This window comes from Lampetra fluviatilis, chromosome 46 (assembly GCF_964198595.1).
Source record: "Lampetra fluviatilis chromosome 46, kcLamFluv1.1, whole genome shotgun sequence".
Classification (NCBI taxonomy): domain Eukaryota; kingdom Metazoa; phylum Chordata; class Hyperoartia; order Petromyzontiformes; family Petromyzontidae; genus Lampetra; species Lampetra fluviatilis.
The window spans coordinates 202,610-224,065 of NC_136320.1; the positions used below are offsets into that span (position 1 = coordinate 202,610).

Consider the following 21,456-nt stretch of genomic DNA (forward strand, 5'->3'; position numbering starts at 1 on the left):
TAAGTATTAACTATTATATATATACACAACTCGCAAGGGCTATACGTGTATTTGTGTGCCGTGGGAAGAGTGACTCATTTCGCCCCTGCCCCCCAGGGCCGTGTCACGACGCAGCTGGGTACCGTGGTCTCGTCGCATGGCCTCATGAGCACAGGCGGCAGTGGTGGCGGCAGTGAGATGGGAGCAATGGGGGTCGGCGGTGGGCAGGTGCTCACCGAGGCCGGGGGTGCGTACCTCATCCAGACGATGGACGGCTCGGGGCAGTCGCTGAGCCAAGCCACTCGCGCCTCACCTGCCACGGTGAGAGTTTGATGGGACGTTCCCGCTCGCGACGGAGGGGTCAGGAAAAATCACGCAGAAGCGCCAAAGTCGAGTGAGCAGATTTACTCATGGCTTTTGGGGTAACAAGAGGCACTGGTTCTGCCAAGCTGGTGTGTATGAATAGTTCACCTGCTGTGCAAAGTTTGTTCAATACAATATCATGGTCTTTTTTTAGCCTTCACTGTAGTTAAAAAAATAAATGCTAGAGTGTTTCCCCTGCTCAAACAAAACATGGCAGTACTAGTCTATTGTCGGCCTTGAGCCAACCATTGGCGGAAGTTTCACATCGGCATGACAGGTGCCACCCTCTGTAAAACGACCACTGTTGGCATCCCGCAATGTTGCGTTACTTTTACTTTATTGACTCAAGTGGCTGAGTTGACCCCCCCCCCACTACTATTTTCATTGTATGGCTTTATGAGTTCAACACAATCATGTATGGCACTGCACCACCTGGCTGATCTGTAAGAAAGTCAGTCGGTAATTAAGCATGTCAAAAACTTGTACAGAAAGGCATATGAAATAGCTCCGAGGACAGTCCCCTTGTGCCCAGTGTCTTTGATAATTCTTAAATGATTATTTTGGTGTTTCTGTGTCTTTTGCCTCTTGATCCTGTTACTGGCGAGTGTCGCATACATTTTTCGTTGAAGCCTGTTGCACACGACCACCTTTAACCGACGCTTGCCCTCTGAATCGCTTTTCGTTGTTTTATTTTTGCATTTTATAGCAAATATTACATAAAGTCGAATTAATGTTCTTGTAAAGTAATTTATCATTATGAATATTGGCAGAAGTCCACTTAACTCGTGCCTGCTGGTGGTTGTTTAACACGTTTCACTCACTTATTATTTTCCTGAGTGTGTATGGTGTATGTGCAGCTGTGACTTAATCAGTAAATGTGAATTTTAAAAAGTCATAATGTTGAAAGTCTTCGCACACTCATGAAAATAAAATTTGTGAATTACGCATTTAATACAATATTTGCCTGCTGCTTGCTTATAAATACTGTATTCAGCAAAACTGTGGTGAGCCTCTTAAGCACTTGCGATTCTATTGCCTCTTATTTTTTCTTTTATTTTTATCTTTTGAGTTTCCAGGCAGCGATTATTTTGCTCAATTAATTGGTCTCTTTGCTGACAAAGCACGTAGGCCCACAGCCCTTGTCCCTGGCTTTCTGAGCTGCCTGTGTGCCATCTCGCCATCAGATTGAGTTGACGTTTGAGACCCTGCAAAGCTCTGAGGGTTTCCCGAATCAGCAAAGTTCTCTGCTAAACCACCATGTAAGTGTCCACTTTCTCTCTAACCCCTTCTCTTTTTGCTCTGAGCCTTTCTGCACTCCTGTCCTTTTTTGGTTTTGCCGATTTTTTTTGCATGCCACTTTACACTAGTATCTCTGCTTTGGATTGAAATGGCTTTTTTCGCAAACATGGCATCGTGCAGTCTCAAAATCTGTTGGAGGTTTTGCTGTTTTTTTAACTTGGTGGTGCCCATATATTCACCGCCATCTCGCCCTTTGCAATCTGGTCATGATCCCCCGTGCAAAGCCAGTGTTAATACCGTGTATAAGCCAGGAGAGGTGGCCATTGGCAGAAATTGGCAGAAATTGGCAGCTTAGTGGCTGTGGATGGCGGTGTACTGAGATCAACGATATGTTAATGTCTTATGTCGAGTGCTAAATCCCTACCCATCTTGCCATTTTAGTGGCAGTACGTAAGCGATTGTGTAGCGGTGGTGTAACAGACTAAAATGCAACGTGAAATAGGACAGAAAATGCTGTGTTTTAAACGGTAGTGGGATAACAGGTGTGAGTAAAACTGCTCCACAGTCCTCTGCCGGCTAGGCCCAATTCTTATCACATTCAACTAGAAATGGAGTTTCTCTTATGCTGTTTTGCCTGTTTGTTACACCTCATTGACCTTACTTGCACACGTGACATTGCATTCACAAATGACTGAAAATAGAAAACATAATCAGTGATTCGGTGATGCTCATGTCGTACAATTTTATTTGTGCGACATCAGCAACAGTTCAAACGTGAATACAGCCTGATTAATTAAGTACAATTTCAAGATGAAATACAGGGGTTGCGTTGGCTGCAGTGCAGAAGCACAAACTGCAAATACTTTAAACTGAAAGCACTGTCGTCAATGGTGCTTTCGCTCGGCATGTTAGCTTGCGACAATCTATCGTTCATTTATGAGGCAGAAGGATGAGGAAGTGTTTTAATAATGATGGTAAAGTATTTGTGGCCTGTCCTTCTTTTTATACGTTGACCGGTCATTGGTGTCAGAACCCAGATCCCCAAGTGTGTTTGCCCATGCTTTTCAAGGCACACAACCATCTGGGGATATTTCAAGAATGCACAGGAAATCCCATTTGAATGGCTCTAGTAGCCTAAAGTAATCACAATAAATTACAGTCATAAAACCAACACGTACAGTGAGTGGAGCCAACAGATAGTTGAAGTAAAATCGTGTGTTGGGTGGCAGTATCATGTTAAAATATTCCCCGTGATGAGCTATCGCATTCATGGTTATCTCCAAATGAGGCAGGGTTAAATGGCCCCAGAATATTAATGGGATTTGTAAATAACAATCAAGGTGGGTGGGAGGGAAACACTACCAATAATATGCTGATATGGTGCTGGCATGGATTCCATGTGCCACAAGAGCCATTGCTGCTGTCACAGTCTGTCTTCGTCAAAGTTTTTTCAACGTTTGTTCCCACTATTGTAGTTTTCACGACGTTTCGGCCACAACGCAAGCAGTCGTCTTGTGGCCGAAACGTCATGAGAATTATTTTATTATGTTAAATTTTTATTATTTTATTATTTCCCTTCTATGTGACTTTACCGAAAGAACCAAGATGAATCCCTACAGTCACGAAAGCTTTAAATCGAAATTTATTGTAGTTTACCTAGATAGAGCAGTAGACGAGGCTAATATTGGCTGTGTCGCAAGAGGCTGCACCAAAATGTGCGAGTGCCTTCGTTCTCAAACACAAGCGAATTGTAGCCGCCTTGTGTCATGCCACTTGCAGTGAAGTAGTAGTCGTAGACGTTTATTTATCACCAGGTAAGAGCCCATTGAAATCCGAAGTCTTGTCTTTCAAGGGAGGCCTGGGTACGAGTTCAACAAAGGGGAAAATTCCAAAAGTATATACAAAGTAACACAGAATAAAGACACTATAAGAAACATTTTCATACACAATGAATGATTATAATAAACCTTATGGGAAAAAATACAACTGGTAAAGGTTTCTTCAGTTTTGCCAACTTGGATATGTAATTTGTTTTTACGAATGCAAAAAAGAAAACATGCGTAAGCCTGTCACATGACAAGTGCTCGTCCGCTGTTCCTCGTAATGACGCATCCTTGTGTGTGTGCTCCCCGCCTCCCCCCCCTCTTCCACGCGCACCGGCACCGTCGGCCACAGGTGCAGTGGCTGATCGACAACTACGAGACGGCGGAGGGGGTGAGCCTTCCGCGCTGCACCCTCTACAACCACTACCTGCGTCACTGCCAGGAACAGAAGCTGGACCCCGTGAACGCAGCGTCCTTTGGCAAGCTCATCCGCTCCGTGTTCCTCGGCCTCCGCACGCGGCGCCTCGGCACCAGGTCTGGCGCCGTCGCAGGATGGTCGGGGGAATGGGCAGCAGCAGGCAGTGTTGGGGGGGGAGAAACGTACACGCATGTTGTCGCTTGTCAGATACGTACTCTGTAATGACTGGGCATGTAATGATTTGCACCAATTGCAATTTAGTAAATTGTTGTAATTTGGACTTGTGGTTGGAATCAATGATTGTATTTTTTTCTCTTGGTATTGTGGTGAATGTAGCGCCACTCGTGACTGTGTAAGGTTTATGCGAACCGATTACATGCACCCTCCATACGAATTGAAATTAATAGATTCTTGTACCCACAATGTGCTACATGTATTCTGAGCATAATAATATACGAATCGATGCATCATTTCACATGTAGAAATCACTTCTTGAAATGAATCACAAGTTAGGGTTGTGATTCATTTTAAGAAGTGATTTCTGTTTTGGCTTGCTGTTTTTGTGAAAGTAGCATCTCTGGAGTGCGCTGATCTCACTTACCACTGTGTGCGCGTTGGCAGAGGTAACTCGAAGTACCACTACTATGGCATCCGCATCAAGGCATCATCCCCGCTCAACCGCATGCAAGATGACCACCAGCACGCGGCCCTGAGGCAGCAGCCGCTCATCCAGAAGCAGCGGTGCGGACCATACTCACACCCACCTGCAACCACGGCCACAGCGCAAGCAGGGACCTATACTGCTCACATGGAATGGGGAATATGATCCAATACATTCCAAGCACAGGGCCCAGGGTCCACTGTAAGATGCACTAAAAGGTCCACGAAAGATTGTATGGAACTATCCCAACTGCAACCCACTATTACAACTGCAACCCACTTATAAGTTCCACTGACAGTCATGTGGGACTAACAAGGACAAGTCTCACACAGGTTCCACGGAGCTCACATATAACTGGCTGCAGGTATCAATACAGGTCCATACAGCTCACATGGCACCGGCTAACCAGGACTGCCCATAGTGTGCCCAGTAGCAGAACTCGCCAGAATGGTCTCCACCGGTTCCATGGGACTTGGTAAAAAATCCAACTCAAGTAGTTCACACAGGGCCCGTACCGAGTTGACAAGGGATGGGCTGTGAGGCACAATTAAGATCCAGCACTTGACTCAAGGTCCTCTACATATTATGTGGGTTGCAATTCCCTGATCTAAAAACAAATTTAACAGGTGTGAACAGTTAAGCATTTCTATTTTTTGGTTCTTTCGGTAAAGCCACGTAGATAGAAAAATAATAAAATAATATGAATTCTTGCAGTCACGAAAGCTTTAAGTCAAGAGTTAAACGTTTGTTTTATAAAAAAAATCTTGTGGGAGTATCTTCTTCTTCCACACGTTTGTCCCAGTCATGTGGGGTCCGCTGACCTTGCCAACCTTCTTCACACTGCCCTGTCCTGTGCCATCTCACTTTCTGCTCCTCGGACCATGTCCACATCGCCCCACCTCTTTTCTGCCTTCCTATTGATCTCTTTCCTTCCACTTCTGACCCACATAATTTTCCTGCTGTCTCTCCACATGACCGAAACACACCCACAACCTTTTCTCTCTCATCTTCTCTGTGATTTCTACCACCTTGAGTGTTCCTCTCACTTATTTTTTGCTCACCCTATCTTTCCTTATTAAACCTGCCATCCACCGCAATATCCTCATCTCTGTGACTGACATGGTGTGGTCCTCCCTCCTTGTGCCCCAGCACTCGGCCCCATACAACAGCACCGGCCTCACCACCGTCTTGTAAACTTTTCCCTTGAACTAAACTGGGACCCTCTTATCGCACACCACACCATTCATCTTTCGTCATCTTAGCCATCCAGCCCTTGTTTTTGTTCTCATCATCTCTCCTTCTCGTGATCCATCAGCACACATCGTTGCACCCAGGTATTAAACTTGTTCGTCTTCATTAACTGGTCACTTCCAATTTGTAATCCTCCTTCTGTATTATTTCCACTGAAATTTGCCACCATGTACTTAGTCATTGTCCGACTGATCCTCAACCCATTCCCTTCAATATTTAATGAGCAAACTATCAACAAACCAGACTTGAGAAGCAAGTAGTATGCAAATGTTACAGGGACCTACACCATCTCGCTTTACATATTTATTGCTTAAATTGTTTGCTATGTGTCCAGTTAAAATCAAGTATTATGCCCACAATTCATGCACTGATTTAGTGCCTGGTCTTATTTTAAAAGTGGTGGGGTCACCCTGTGTTTCGTTGCACACAGTTTCAAGCCAACAGCAAAGGCGGACGGAGTGGGCGAGGCGCAGGGCGTGGGGCCGCATGGTTCGGCTGAGCAAGCTCTCGTCGCTCAAACCCAGCAGCACCAGCAGTTCCTAGGTAGAGTAACACCCCGGTGGTTTACGTCGGGGATACGTTCTTGAAATAGGCGCGACGACGAATATCGAAGCGACGTCAATCAAAGCAATTTCCAGGGGTGGGTAGTGGAGGCGAAGGCCGAGGCCACGATTACAAATAGGACGGACGATGCTATCCGCGATGTAGGTGTGTGTTGAGCAGAGGTCGCAAACGGGTTTTGATTCCTTACCCGTACCCGGCCGCACCAGGGTCGCAAACGGGTACCTGTACCCGTACCCGGCCGGGTACGGATAGGGTACGGGTATCGGGTACCTGATTGCGACCTCTGGGATGAAGCCATGTTGCAGGCGCGGGTGGGTTGATTCTAGGAACTTGAATTGTGAGAAGAGACAAGACGTTGGGAAATGAGTGACAAACAGTTACTCACCAGTGACTCACGGCCCATCCGTACCCGTACCCGGCCGCACCAGGGTCGCAAACGGGTACCCATACCCGGCCGGGTACCCGTACCCGGCCGGGTACGGGTAGCCGGGTTTTGGGTAGGGTACGGGTATCGGGCACCCGGTTGCGACCTCTGGTGTTGAGGCGACGCAAATCGGGCAGCGGTGTTAATAAAGTGATGACGTATTTGCGAAACGACGTGAAAGGGGGAGACATAAATCGGGGTATTGCTGTACCAGACGATGATCGTAGAGAATTAACATTTACTGTGATAATGTTAATAGCTGCAATTTAACGGTCATTGGTGCTACAATGTAGTATTGTATTTAAATAGTGGGGGAAACAAATACAAATTTCCATTTGAGTTGACTACTTTTAATATTAAATTCGAATACAATTTTGAAACAAGTTGTGTATATTTAGCATTACAACAATGACATTTATTTATCCTGGCAAGCCTCGCTGAGCCTGAAAACTTTTGAGGATGGTTCTGCATTCGAATGTTATGCCAAATATTTTTTAAGGTGTTATGCCAAATATTTTTTGATAAAGAATTTTTTAAATGTGGAAGGAAAGTGTAGGGCCTGGAGAAGATCTAGTTATACCAGGGCATAACACTCAAGGTCTACACAGAACGGTTCCAGAACCCACTTTCTGTGCTATCATACTCCTGGCCACCTTGAAGCCTAATGGATTTGAGAATTTGATCAATTATCTGATCAACCAATCCTTGCTTTCAAAGCACAGGCACTCAATTTTAACTGCAGCCATTTCACCCCACGGAGTAGCGCTGTGTGCAAACTTAAGCCTGTGGGGGTCAGAGCCAAGGTTGCCTGTAGCTGTTGTTGTGATTTTTCTTTGGTTGTGACTCTTTGTGCCTGGCACCCTGCCCCCCACAGATGCGTCACGGGCACTGCCGGCGTTTGCAGAGGTGGAGTGGGGGGAAATCACCTTCCCGCCAGGTGTCTCCATTGAGCACGTGCGCACGCTGCAGACGCTCTACCGCGAGCACTGCGAGGTACAGCCCTGTGTGTCTATGTGTAGGGGAGTGGCAGTGCAGTGGTTTAGTGAGCTGTGCTACGAACTCGGCGGACCCAGGTTCGATTCCCGCACACGGTAAACACCAGTGACAATTATCTGAACAGGTCTTGGGCCTCCCCTAGGTCGACTCAGCCTCAAATTAGTGCCTGTGCGGTGTGTAAACATCGCCACTTGGGTGGCAAGGCGACCGGGCGTGGTGCTGGCCACCCATCCCCTCGTGTACCATTCTGGCCTTCATAGGTGCTCACTAACAACACTTGCCCCAAGTCTATTAAGGCTATATGGGGGATCTTTGTTACACATATGTGTAGCCTCCTTGTCACTCCATCGTTAACTGTTCCCTCGTACGTTACTTCTTGTTTCCTGCACCCCTGTTGAGGGCTCGAACTACCATACTGACGGTTTTGTGTCATCCTCGTTGTATTCAACCACTACACTGCAGGTCAAAACACAAATGTTACTCCTTTGGTCCTTGAACCGCTCAACTTTGGAATTCCCTCCCATCATCTCTTCCCAATTTCTTAAAACCTTGCTCAAGTGGCTACTTACTATATCTTCAGCAGTGCTGTTTGTTGCTAGCCTTTTGGCATGTTCGATTCTTTGGGCCTGTGCTTGGCAATCATGACTCAAAGATATATCTTTCTCTTTGTGTTGGTCAGTGCCCTGCCCTGTGAATCTGGGCCACCTGACTGATTTCTGGCCAAAGATGTGACTGTTGTATCCAAACCTATTGTAGGGCCTCCCCAAAGTCGACTCAACTTTAAATAAGTACATGGTGTGGTGTGAAAACCATCAGCACTTGGGACACAAAGGCAGCCAGTCACAGATGTTGGCCACATCACTATCTTGCGTGTCGTGATGAGCCTAATAATACGTGGGCGCTAACAGCGCTTGGCCCACAGTTTCTAAAAGTATACACAAGGTGTCTTTGTGTGTGCAAGTGGAGATGAGCCATTGTTGCTGGTGTGTGCACCTGTAACTTGCAGTATATTTGAGGCCACGAGCAGTGAGTGAGATGAGTGTTGTGTCTTCCTCTTGCAGGCCATCTTGGACATCGTGGTGAACCTGCAGTTTGGGTTGATTGAGACCATATGGCAGACTTTCTGGAGGTACAGCCCTCCGGATGATGATGATACTAGCATGGACGTACAGCACAGGCAAGTTTTTGCTCATAGACACCATATATGATAAGAAATCATGGGACCTCCTTTGCCAGTACCAAAATGTGAGAATATGTTTTCCCCTTTTTTCTGGCAACAAAACAGCTGTGTTAAGATGTTAAAACACCAAACTGAAACCTTTTACAAGGAATCATGTCTGCATTAACCACAATACTTGTGGTCAAAATGCAAAAAAAAACGTACTCTCATAATATATGCATTGTCTTTGAAACTGACTGGTTCCCACACCAGAGACAGCTTTCTTTTGAGCCTAGTCTAAAAATTGTGTTAGACCAGAGGACGAGTATTGTGGTTAATGCAGACATGATTCCTTGTAAAAGGTTTCAGTTGGGTGTTTTAACATCTCAACACCTGCTTTGTTGCCAGAAAAAAGGGGAAAACCTATTCTCATGATAATATGTTATACAAGGAAGCCTCGTTGGGTCTCGAGACTATATTTAGGGGGGTATTGTAATGAAATGTTTGATAATCGGAGTGCCTCAAGAAAACCCACCACACAAACACATCATGCATGTCATTAGATAACATGCAAAGTTGTACACATGTAGGTTCACATTTTGAGCACTGACATGTTGTGTAAGGCAGTGGCCGAAATAAGATAAAGCCAGCACTCTATCGGAACCCATTTCATGGTGGTGCATCTTTTTGTATTCTATGATGATGAATCAGAATATTTGATTTTGCAAAGTAGCAATATGATGAACTAAGTTAGAACCCAAATTTAATTAGGGTTTTGTGATGTGATTGGTTATCAGGCTGGGATTATCAACTTGCTGCACATTGACCTAGAATAATCATGGGTGTCTGAAACAAAGCATTCTAACCCAATATCTCAGTGGTGCCAGCTCAATGCTCTGACAAGTTAGTTTTCAGAGCCACTAAGCCATCTCAAATCAACCAAACTTAATGATATTTTTTTGTTTAGTGATTGGTTACTGAGCTGAGACCGTGAACTCACTATGTTTGAGAACTCTGCTTAATCGCCTGCAGACTGACATGTTGTGGATGACCAGACTGGATAGAAACCTGAGGGGGGACTAAACAATGCAGAGGATAACGTGGCCTCGCTCAGCCAAGTATGCATATGTTAGAAGGTGAAGAAGATCGTGGGCAGCTAATACCAGCGCTCGAACCTAAGATCTGTGTGAAGCTGACTTTTAATGTCTCATTAACACGAGCCACTGGTGCTTTGTTTTTTGTTTCTGCAGGGAGAATGGCTACGAGAAGCGGCTCCCAAAGGGGGCGCTGGCGACACTGTGCCGGTGGGAGCCGGTCATGAAGTGGATGCGGAGCTGTGACTACCTGCTGTACCAGGCACTGGTGGAGGTGCTCATCCCAGATGTGCTACGGCCCATCCCCAGTGAGTGCCGTTCACCCAATTTCCCCTCCCCACCCCTCCACTCGCCAGGGCCTGCTGTCGTGAGAGTTTTTTTTGCTGCTCCTGAAAATTTGTTGTACGATGAACAGTCCTGATTTTGTGGCATTGTCTGTGGAGTTGTTTTTGTTTGTTTCCAAAGTTGTGATGTCGCCGAGAGTTTGTTGTGGCCCTTATTCGCAAGCATGTCTTGTCAACTGTGACATTTATTTACAGATTTGTGCTGTTGGTAAGCAAATGTGCAGACCGTTATCTCACAATGTAATTTAGTGTTGCGAGATTGTGGTCTTGCGCCAAGTCTCACGGTAAGGGTCCCGGTGCCAGCCCCTGCCCAGGGCAACATCCAGGAGAGCCACAAAGCATAGCGTTTACAAATGATTACATTCATTATTTTAATTTTTTTTTCAGAATAAATTATGAATATAGATACATCCAAAACCAAAATGTATCTCATCTTGTAAATACATGTGCTGTGTGTCCTTGCATGACAGGCTCGAATTTGAAGCTTTGTCAGTAAAAAAGTTATTCTTTAAAGTTACTTTAACATGATACCATCATCATACTTTAGTGACATTGCAATAAAAGTATGACATTCAAACTACAGTGGCATCGCTGGTGCGTTAAGGTAGCATGCCTAGTGGTGGAGGGTGGCGCAGCTATATTGAAACAAAATTCAAAACATAAACCTTCCACAGAAACATTAAATCTTGTGGTTTTTTTTGTTTTCTGCACTGCTACGTTTTACACACATGAAGCCAACCTTTGTGGTGTTGTGAGGTTTTAAAAAAAAAGTGATTTTGACGAAGGCTGGGCTGTTTGCTGCAGGTGCCTTGACACAAGCAATCCGGAATTTTGCCAAGAGCCTGGAGGGCTGGCTGGCCACGGCCCTGAGTGGGCTACCCCAGGAAGTCATACACGCCAAGGCAAGTGGGAGTCTAACCTAGACTAGCTTTTGCATTGTTTGGTGCAGCTGGTCCACCATCACAGACACAATTATTATTATAGAGATGTCCAACCAGGTTGTGCTGCTGTGATCAGAGCGCTGGACTCACAGTTGAAAAGTACAGGTTCAAATCTTGGTTGGGAGTTGACTTGCCCACCTAATTTTGGGCTTGATAAAAAGAGTATTACTTCTGAATAATTGTCCTATGGTAAGCCTACAGGAAGAGTAGCTTCCATCATGGCAATGTGGAATTTCCACCATTGCCTCGTGACTGTTAACTTTGATGAAAGCTGCCCCATGCTCATTCAAACTGGGGATCTTTTGACCATTTAAAGCTTTCGTGACTGCAGGGATTCATCTTCTTGGTTCTTTCGGTAAAGTCACGTAGAATGGAAATAATAAAATAATACAAATAAAACATAATAAAATAATTTTCACGACGTTTCGGCCACAACGCAAGCAGCTGTCCTCAGGTGGAGAACAGGTCTGTCGAGAAGACAGTCTGGAGAACAGGTCTGTCGAGAAGACAGAGTCTGAATGACTCTGTCTTCTCGACAGACCTGTTCTCCACCTGAGGACAGCTGCTTGCGTTGTGGCAGAAACGTCGTGAGAATTATTTTATTATGTTTTATTTGTATTATTTTATTATTTCCATTCTACGTGACTTTACCGAAAGAACCAAGAAGATCCTTTGACCATTTAATTATTTATATTTTATGGAAACGCATCTATGTTTTAGGCCAAGGTTTTTTAACTAAAATTGTTCTGGTGGGCCACAATAAAACTTAACGTGTGTTGGCGGGCCACTTGATGCCATGTGGCATATGTACAACCGTTATGACAACACGGTATCATGATATCGTGTCTGCATGAAACCACTCGCCTCTATTTCTTGGTTTCTGATCGCTTGTTTATCTTGCGCTCATCTCGCTAATATTTCAGTTGTGAACAGCTCTCATCTCTACCTCTTGTTTAGCTTGCATTCATGTCACTCATGTATCGCTTTATGTCTTGGTGAATCATATTTCTCGGCGGGCCCATAGTTCTTTGGGCCACTTCAAGAGCCTTTAAGTCACATCTGTCCCACGTGCTGCCAGTTGACGAACACTGCTTTAGGGTACACCTTTTCCCCCCTTACTTGAAAACACTCCATCCTTAAAGTTGCACATTCCTAAACAATAATACCCTTCATGTGCAATGTCTCCCATGGCCGACTCTCAGAGGCAGCCTTCAGGACTGTAAAATTGTAATCCACCTTCTCGGGGCAATGAAGAGCACGGAGAGCTGCGTACACACACACACGTCATTCTTGTGGGTGTCACAGCAAATTGGCTACCTCCTCCTTATGGCCATAACAAAGGGGGTTCATGTCACGTCAGAGCACTGAGCCCCTGCACCCCCTGAGGATTTGGCTTGAAATCTGGGTCTCGACCAAGCATTCTAAAATGGTGCTCTCAAGTGTAATGAGGTGGTGGCCTCATGAGAACCTGGGTTTCAGCCACTGGCGATTAAACTGGGTTTTCCACTATCATGAGTATAATTTCACCTGGATATACAATTGTTGCTCTCAGAATAAAACTCTATATCGTTGCATTTCTAATTCTAGAAGATGCACAGCTAGTGAACACCAGCAGAAATTGAAGGGAACTCGGGAAGTAAGCATGTGATGTTATTTCTAGATTTGAAGCTTTCGTGACTGCAAGGATTCATACTCTTTGGTTTTTTCGGTAAAGTCACGTAGGTGAAAAAATCAATAAAATAAAATAAAATAAATGAAAACAACTAAATTAAATCACGATGTTTCGGAGGCAACACAAGCTTCCTTCATCAGGTGTAAAAAAGGCACAGCTACAGTTATTTTGCTGTGCCTTTGTTACACCTGATGAAGGAAGCTTGTGTTGCCTCCGAAACGTCAGTGATTTTATTTAGTTGTTTTCATTTATTTTATTTTATTGACTGTTTTCACCTCCGTGACTTTAGCGAAAAAACCAAAGAGTGTGTGCTGTTATCTTCTCGAGGCTGATGTTGCATCACTTTGTGCAAGCCTGATTGTAAATATCCTCTTGTGACAATATGATGCCAAAAGTAATATCGGCATAATAATTTGGGGAAAAAAGATTTCAAAGATTGCAATAATAATCGTCATTGCCATATGTGGAACAGGTGGCGGCGGTGAGTGCCTTCGCTCAGACACTGCGGCGCTACACGTCGCTTAACCACCTGGCGCAAGCGGCACGGGCTGTTCTTCAGAATACTTCGCAAATCAACCAGATGCTCAACGACCTCAATCGTGTCGACTTTGCCAACGTGCAGGTGCCTGCCACGCCCGCGCATTTACAAAGTCTTGCCTCGACATTTGCTGGCGCTACAAAGCGAAATGCTGCTGCTGCCAGCAGCAACGATACGGAACATATACGGTGTGTACATTAGGTTGTACAGAGGAGAAAGGTAGTAGAGACAAGACTAAAGAAAAGGTGTTCACTCCTGTCTTAGAATCGTAAAATGTCATTGGATTGTGGTAGCAGAGACCTGCATTGTTACACGTCCAGGATGTGTTAGTCATTGAGAAACACTTTAGTTTTTGTTTTATGTCGGTACCCCCCTCAATCCCATCAATTTACAGTCCATATATCGCACCATCTGCCACTGCAGGGAAGAGTCGACGGAACAGAACATCTTTCGATTTAAAGCTTTCGTGACTGCAGGGATTCATCTTCTTGGTTCTTTCGGTAAAGTCGCGTAGAAGTGAAATAATAAAAATTAAACATAAAATAAAATTCTCACGACGTTTCGGCCACAACGCAAGCAGCCGTCCTCAGGTGAAGAACAGGGATGTCGGACAGACAGCGTCATTTGGACGCCGTGACTTTACCGAAAGAACCAAGAAGACAGAACATCTTTGTTTCAGAAGAGGGTAACCTAGGCTCGTGACGAACCGAAATTCTGGCATTGCTTCTGTGCTCTAACCGTGTAGCGTAAGAGGAGTGTATAAGCTTTAACTCATTGTATATGCTTCTTTTTGTAGGCTGTTTATATTAAAGGTGATTAGTTTTTTAGGCCTGTGAACAATACAACATTTACGTTTCTAGCAGGGCAGTTTTATTAATGGGAATTATTATAACATTTATTTTATTCTTTTATAAAATACTACTTTTCAGTACCATGAAATAAAATTTTTGCAAAGCAGAGGCAAATTACAGAGATACATTTAGGTGCACAGATGTGGGGCAGGGTTAGGTGTTGTGAGAAGTAAGTAATGAGTGAGTAGATATGGACACTAAATATACAAATACATACCGTATGAATGATGTTAATTATTTACGAAGAAAATAATTTAGTCTGAGTACTCTTTTTAAAGAGGATCTGCATTAGGATGTTTGGCTAATTAAGATTAATTGGTGTATGCTATTGGTGAAGAAGCTGGAAAAACCGGAGAAAGCTCATACACTGGTCAACAAAAAAAAAAGTTTTTTTCTGGCCTGGACTTTTGCAGCTGTTTTAGACTAATTTCAGGGTGCTGATTCCAAATCTGATCTCAGATTTGCTCTATCACATTTCATTTTTATGCTATCGGCATACCCCATTTTCATTGATTTTTACCCGAAATTAACTCTGTCACTTATGATTGCAAGTTGTTGCGAGTCAGTGACTGCTTTAGTGTTAAAATATGGTGCTGTGTTTTTAGGATGGTGTGTTTATAATATCATTTTATGTAGATATCCACATTTATTTATTATTTTTCTTCTGCAGTTTTTATTTAAAATGCACCTGATGTGATGGACAAAAACTGATGCCAGATTTGGAATCAGCACCCCAAAATTACCTTAAAACCGTTGGAATACCTTATGCCAGAAAAAGTGTGTTGACGAAGAAAATAATTTAGTCTGAGTGCTCTTTTTAAAGAGGATCTGCATTAGGATGTTTGGCTAATTAAGATTTATTGGTGTATGCTATTGGTGAAGAAGCTGGGAAAACCGGAGAAAGCTCACACATATAAGGGGTTAATAATGATCAAAGTGTTGCATAGCTCAATTCAGTTCACTGAAAGATCCATTAATCATACAGGTTTTTTGGGATGGATCATGTAAATATATCAATGTGTCGTTAAACCCGCCACCACCCGACACAGCCAATTAGTAAGGTTTGTGACGTGAACAGAACAAGGCCAATTCGTTACTAGTACAGCACACCGGTGTGTTGGAGAGTAAACCCACAACATTAACAAGACCCATCAACTTCAACTGCCCATTGCTGTACTGCCATCTCCTGGTCATCTTGCATCCTGCAGCCTCATTCCTCCAAAATCCATTCAAGCACTAACAAGGGGTCGGCTCTCTCCTTAGCTTCTTAGATCTCATGAGATCAGCCACATTCGGGGCAATTTAGTCATAGGCATTCATTCAAAGTTTAACGTAAATCACAAGACATTGGTGAATGTTTGTTAATATGTCATAAATATGCACAGCAAAAGGAAACCGTGGTAAAGTATTTTTAAGGAACTTCATGTCCAGTTGAGCGGAAGCTCAAATAAAATTAAAACTCACCATGTTTGCGGCCCTTACTGTTCGACAAGAGACCGTCTCCCACTATCGATATTCTAAACTGAGTGACATACTGTTCTAGACAGATAAGGCACTCGAACGTGCATTCCTTTGAATTGCACGACGTGTTTGATCTGATATCGACTCACGGGAGGAGTCCTCTACATGTTGAGTTTGACGCGGGGACAGGGAGGAAACACCACTGCGGAGGCAACAGCGGCTCGCTTGTAGGGCTGTTTATTTTAAGAAGCACTCTCATGCTGGGCGGTAACGGCACACTCTGTGTTTCGCAAGCTCGCACGTGCGTGCGTGTGCACGTTTCTAGCCCCTGTTTGTGTTCTGCTGCCTTGAATGCTCTTTCGTGAGCAGATTCGGTGATTCTGCGCTCGTCTTGCGCGCACAAGTGCGTTTGCGCTTGTGCTTGCGCATGTGTGTACGTGTGTGTATGTAAGAATGCAAGTTTGACTTTGGTGTGCACCAGGAGTGCAGATCTGCTTTTTTTGGCAATCGTTCTGGAATTCTACTCGGATACTCTAGAGGAGGCTCATAAAACATTCCCGGAATAATAAAGTCCCTCTGCGCATGCGCACCTGTTCCGAGCTGGTGACGGGGTGGAAACTTTTGGGGCTATTTTCGATGCTTGAAGCTGCCCAAATGGCCGACAAAGTAGTGGGCATTCCTCCATCTGTCTCTCCCAGTGCTCTCTTTCCACAGTTATTTTATTAAATGCTATATATATATATTTTTTTTTATAAGATCTGAGTTGTGGGAGTTTAGATAAGAGAGCCAGAACAAAATCTATTTGGCACTCTGAAATTCGGGCATTGTGGCAAGGGAGTCGACAGAAAGAGATCGCTTGTAGAATAGAGGCGAGGGATTAGAGATTGTGCATTTTTTGATCCAAACAAATGTAATCCTCCCTGTAGTGAATCTTGAACATCCATTATAATGCATAATGGTGACTGATGAAGACTATGATCCGCTTACGTGGTTAATATCTCGTTTATTCATATATATAGTCTGGCGTTGTGTTCACATTCCAAGCCACATCGCGTGTGTTCATCCATTACAATTGTTATCGTGCCTTGTGAATTTGGCCATGCCCACATCCGCCGGTTGGCACTGGCGCTCCGGCACTGATGGCGTGGAGGCCGTCGCTCGACAGCTGGCGGCCCTGTGGGTGGGTGGGTGGGCAGGCGGTGGCCGCACACCCAGTACACAGTGCACAGTGTGGCTTGTTAGCCCGCGCCTTTGTGCATTCACACGCGCTCGACAAAGGGCGTCAGTGTGCGTGTACATGTTTTCGCGAAGCGTATTGCGGTCCTGTGCAGCGTCTGTTGAGGCTTTGCTGTGTGTCGCAGTGTGGCACGGGCAACGGATACTCTTGGCTTTTAGCATGGGTGTGTGCTAGAGTGAAGATCGGGTCAGAACTGTGCAGCCCTTGGGTATCGGAATGTTTTGTGTGGTCAAAATTTATGGATTTTTTATATGAAGAGGATATTATGGCCAGTACAGTTGAATGCCGCCTCACCATCACTTCCCTATTTCTTCCAAATTTTGTTATGTTTTACACAGTAAAAATCTGTCTTCCTGAGGTCTGCTGTTAGTCTCATCACCGCCATCTGGTCATCGGTATTCCCCTTGATCACCAGATTTTGGGTTCCCACAACATTGCCTGTGCCAGCAAACGATAACCCTCCTAAAATGAAATGTGAGGCTAACAAATATTTTACGCTTGTAAAATTAGTTCATGTTTCGTAAATTTTATTTGAAGGGAGACGGCACAAAAAAAAACATGTTTGAAGAATCATTAACGAAAATAAGACTTGTGGGTTTACCTTCACTGTAGGTCAAACTGATGTCAGAGCATAGATATTTATATCCGATCAATGTGATTGTCCACTAGTGTTGTTCAAAAACGGCATGTGCGGAGCGTAGGAACTCAGGAGTCGTCCACCGATAAAGGATGTACAGTTGCTGTGTGGACCAGTAGAGTGCTTTAACATGTTGGGCTGAAACAATTTAATTCTGAAGCTAGCCTGGATACTCGCTGTTTTGTTTTGTTACTCCTTCCATTAATCAGGAAATCTTGCAGTGGGCGAGGCGTTGTGGCACATACACTTATGGTCTATTTCTTTGAAGATAAGGGGTGGATCATGCAGATTTATTTGCCTCCCAAATCTGTTGGGTTGCATAGTGGCCAAGAGCAGGCAGCACAGATATTGGATGCGTGAACCCATCTCTGCGAACCTCAGAGTGAGTGTCATTCCCTTGTATGCATGGGTGGTTGTTCTGGGTACTGTGGTTTCTATCCACATGCGAAATGTTCCTTCGTGAATAGCTCTCCATTGTGTTTTTGTGCTGCACCGTGTTATTGGCATATCTGACTTTTTGCTCCAACTTCTGAGAGCTTCAAGTGCTGGAAGCAAAACGTCGGACATTACAACCTAAAAATACTGAGGTTTCCAGCACAACTGTGAAAACCTTCACATTACTCGTCCTGAGTGGAACTGATCAAACGTCCAAATGTAATATCCTCAATGAGGAGTCTGAAGAAACATTAAGGCTCTCTTGTATTAAAAAATACAAGAAAAATATATTCTTGGGGTACATGACAAATTAGGTGACGTGATTACCCATAGACGAGTGGAGATTGTATCACTTATTTATTGTGTTTTTCCAGTAATGCGTCAACTGAGTCTCATGACTCATTTTCAGAATAATCCAGCCAAGTTTTCACCGACAATAGCCTACCCATTTCAAAATGACGTCACACGATCTCTTGACGTCCACCGTGGAGCAGACGGCGTGTATTAACAAGGACTGCCTGCCGGATTCGAACCGCGAACCTCTCCAATCAGCAAGGAATGCGCTTCCAACGGGCCGCGTTACCGCTGGGGCCGTCTATACACCTTTACTGCGTCTCTTGCGTGCAGGAGCAAGCGTCGTGGGTGTGCCAGTGCGAGGAGGGCGTGGTAACGCGACTGGAGCAGGACTTCAAGGTGACACTGCAGCAGCAAAACTCACTGGAGCAGTGGGCTGTGTGGCTGGACGAGGTGGTCACCACCGTGCTCAAACCACACGAGGGCAGCGCCAGCTACGCCAAGGCCGCACGCCAGTTCCTGCTGAAGTGGTCCTTCTACAGGTGAGTGTGGTTCTTGTACGGGTCACCAATGACTGGCCAAAACAACGCCACCACAATAAAATTGGTTCTGCACTTGGGATAAGTATCTTGCTCCTAGAATAAAAAAATATATCAGTTTGTCATTTTCAAGGGCGGGAGTGTAAGAACGCGCATCCTTCTTAGGTGGACCAGATCACTTGTAGGGCACTAAGAGGTAGCTCTGATATCCACTCTGTTGGCTGTTATCAAATACGAAGGGCTGCACTACTCTGAGGGATCCAAATGGATACTTCATCTCATGACATGACATGGGCAGCACAATTGGAATAAAATTGGCAGAAAATCACATGTATTGTTAACTCCTGCCTGTCTTTTACTCTGGTTATTTTTACGTTGTTGGTCACTATGCTGGCCATTATACGCATCGGTCTGGTACTTGGCACCAGGAGTGAAAAAAATAACTTTACTTCTGATGAAAAACCTAATACTTGTAGATTAACCTGGTATCTGTGTGTTTGTTGCACAGTTCGATGGTGATCCGAGACTTGACCCTGCGCAGCGCGGCGAGCTTTGGCTCCTTCCACCTCATCCGCCTGCTCTACGACGAGTACATGTTCTACCTGGTGGAGCAGCGGGTGGCGCGGGCGCGCGGGGAGACGCCCATCGCCGTCATGGGCGAGGTGAACACCGGTGGAGTGACCGATTACCACTCGTACACGCACACGTGACCTCGTGGTGGTCCAGTTGTTCCCGAAACGTCATAGACCAGGCGTGGCGAATCTATGGCTCACGGGCCGGATACGTCTCGCGACTTAATTTCGTGTGGCCACAGGAGGCCTTCCGCTTCGGAATGGTCCACTAACGATATTTTACCATCAGTGCAAGCATCTCAGCTGCCCATACTGGGCATCTGTGAAAAAAAGAGATTCATAGCTTATCGGATTCCTCCAGTCTAAATAAAGATTTTGAATAATAATATTTTTGATCTGGAAACACTGTGTTTCTAATTTTAGAAAGGCATTCTCACTTCTGCCACTGCAAGAGGCCCTTGCAAATAAGTTATATATCTTGTGGTAGTGCTGGCGAGACTGACTGGCTCAGTCGTGGAGAATAATTATGGAGTAAACATGCCTGATGGGGCATCCTCTGTGGAGATGAGGGGATGGCATGAATTCACGAGCGAGTCAGTCTGGCATGGCCAAATTGTGAGAGGTGGCGATCATGACTAACGATGATAGTTGATGAGAGACGTTCACTTGACTGGTAATAGCAGGCATCATTGAAAATGTTACCCTGTGGAATAGTTGCCAAGAGTAGGCCATGGAACGACACTGCAATAGCACAAATTGCAAGCCTGACACTGAAATTACAGCTTTTTTACAAATGTTTATTTTTAGAAACTTCTAAAAAGCAATTTTTTTAATCAATGCGAAATAACAGGACCCTGCGGGGTGGGCTGGTAGGAATAATACTAATACCGGTACAGGGATATCGACCGCACACACACGCGCACACACACACGCACGTACACACGCACACACACACACACACGCACACACACCGCACGCACACACACACACACACGTACACACACATGCACGCACGCACACGTAATGAAGTTGTGTTGCTACGCTTCCAGTTCGCCGTGAATAACGATCCGAAGCCCAATAGCGCCCATTCATCACGCCGCTCGAGTGGGCCGGACACGCACACACGCACGCACACACACGCACACAGTCACACATATACACACACGCACGCACGCAGACACGCACACACACGCGCATACACACGCACACACGCACGCACGCAAACACACGCACACACACGCGCATACACACGCATACACACACGCACACACATACACGCACGCACGCGCACACACACACGCACCTCTCACCTGCAAGGCAGCGGTCGCCGCTTCTCCCACATCTCTCGTCGCGGCAGCTGTAACGATGGTGCAAGTTTGTTTTTATCATCAATTCCTCCTCCACCCCTCCCCGCCACTGTTCACCCACCAGAATAAATGAGTTCGCCCATAGTCAGTCGATCAAAAAGTTTCGCCGTGAGGCGCCGGAAGCGACGGCCATCTTGTTTAATTCACATCGCAGGGGGAGCGGGCGGCCATCTTGTCGGACAGGGTCATGCCAAGTGTTTGCAGTAGGGGGCGATGTTGATACACGGACGGACGGACGATATAATCTATTGGTGGTCTGGTCCACTTCGTTCCTACCAGTAAAAGAAAGCCTTGTAAAGTTCCCAAGGGCTTCTTACAAAAGTGGTGCTTTTATCTCAGTCCATTCTCACTTATTTCTGTATATTGGAGAAGAACAAGAGCTGAGAAAAGACAGTAGTGAAGCGGAGCATGTGTCTAGAGGTAATGCTGTTTGTCTGCTAATCACTGCTGTGTGGCATGTGCATATATAAGTTAACAGTGTTTCTTTTTGGGTTTGTATTTCAGTTTGCTGACCTGGGATCAGGATTCTTGTCCTTGAATGGGATAAAAGGTAATACTGCAGCCATAGCAGGAACTATTGTTTGGTTTAGTTATTCT

General features: G+C 45.1%; 1 protein-coding gene across 8 annotated transcripts in view; it reads left to right on the forward strand.

Annotated features, from left to right (window-relative positions):
• LOC144947618 (transcription factor RFX3-like) overlaps positions 1–21,456 on the forward strand; it is a 53,887-nt gene that overhangs the window by 21,141 nt on the left and 11,290 nt on the right. For 5 of the 8 annotated variants that reach the window (XM_078876831.1, XM_078876825.1, XM_078876830.1 and 2 more), the window contains 13 exons: positions 97–300; positions 1,527–1,601; positions 3,757–3,938; positions 4,444–4,563; positions 6,165–6,277; positions 7,597–7,715; positions 8,780–8,899; positions 10,132–10,279; positions 11,120–11,217; positions 13,401–13,550; positions 18,715–18,923; positions 19,429–19,582; positions 21,364–21,409. In XM_078876831.1, coding sequence (XP_078732957.1) covers positions 97–300; positions 1,527–1,601; positions 3,757–3,938; positions 4,444–4,563; positions 6,165–6,277; positions 7,597–7,715; positions 8,780–8,899; positions 10,132–10,279; positions 11,120–11,217; positions 13,401–13,550; positions 18,715–18,923; positions 19,429–19,582; positions 21,364–21,409 — 1,738 coding nt within the window. The remainder of the gene's footprint in view (positions 1–96; positions 301–1,526; positions 1,602–3,756; positions 3,939–4,443; positions 4,564–6,164; positions 6,278–7,596; positions 7,716–8,779; positions 8,900–10,131; positions 10,280–11,119; positions 11,218–13,400; positions 13,551–18,714; positions 18,924–19,428; positions 19,583–21,363; positions 21,410–21,456) is intronic. The other 3 variants (XM_078876827.1, XM_078876829.1, XM_078876832.1) reach the window with 2 other exon arrangements.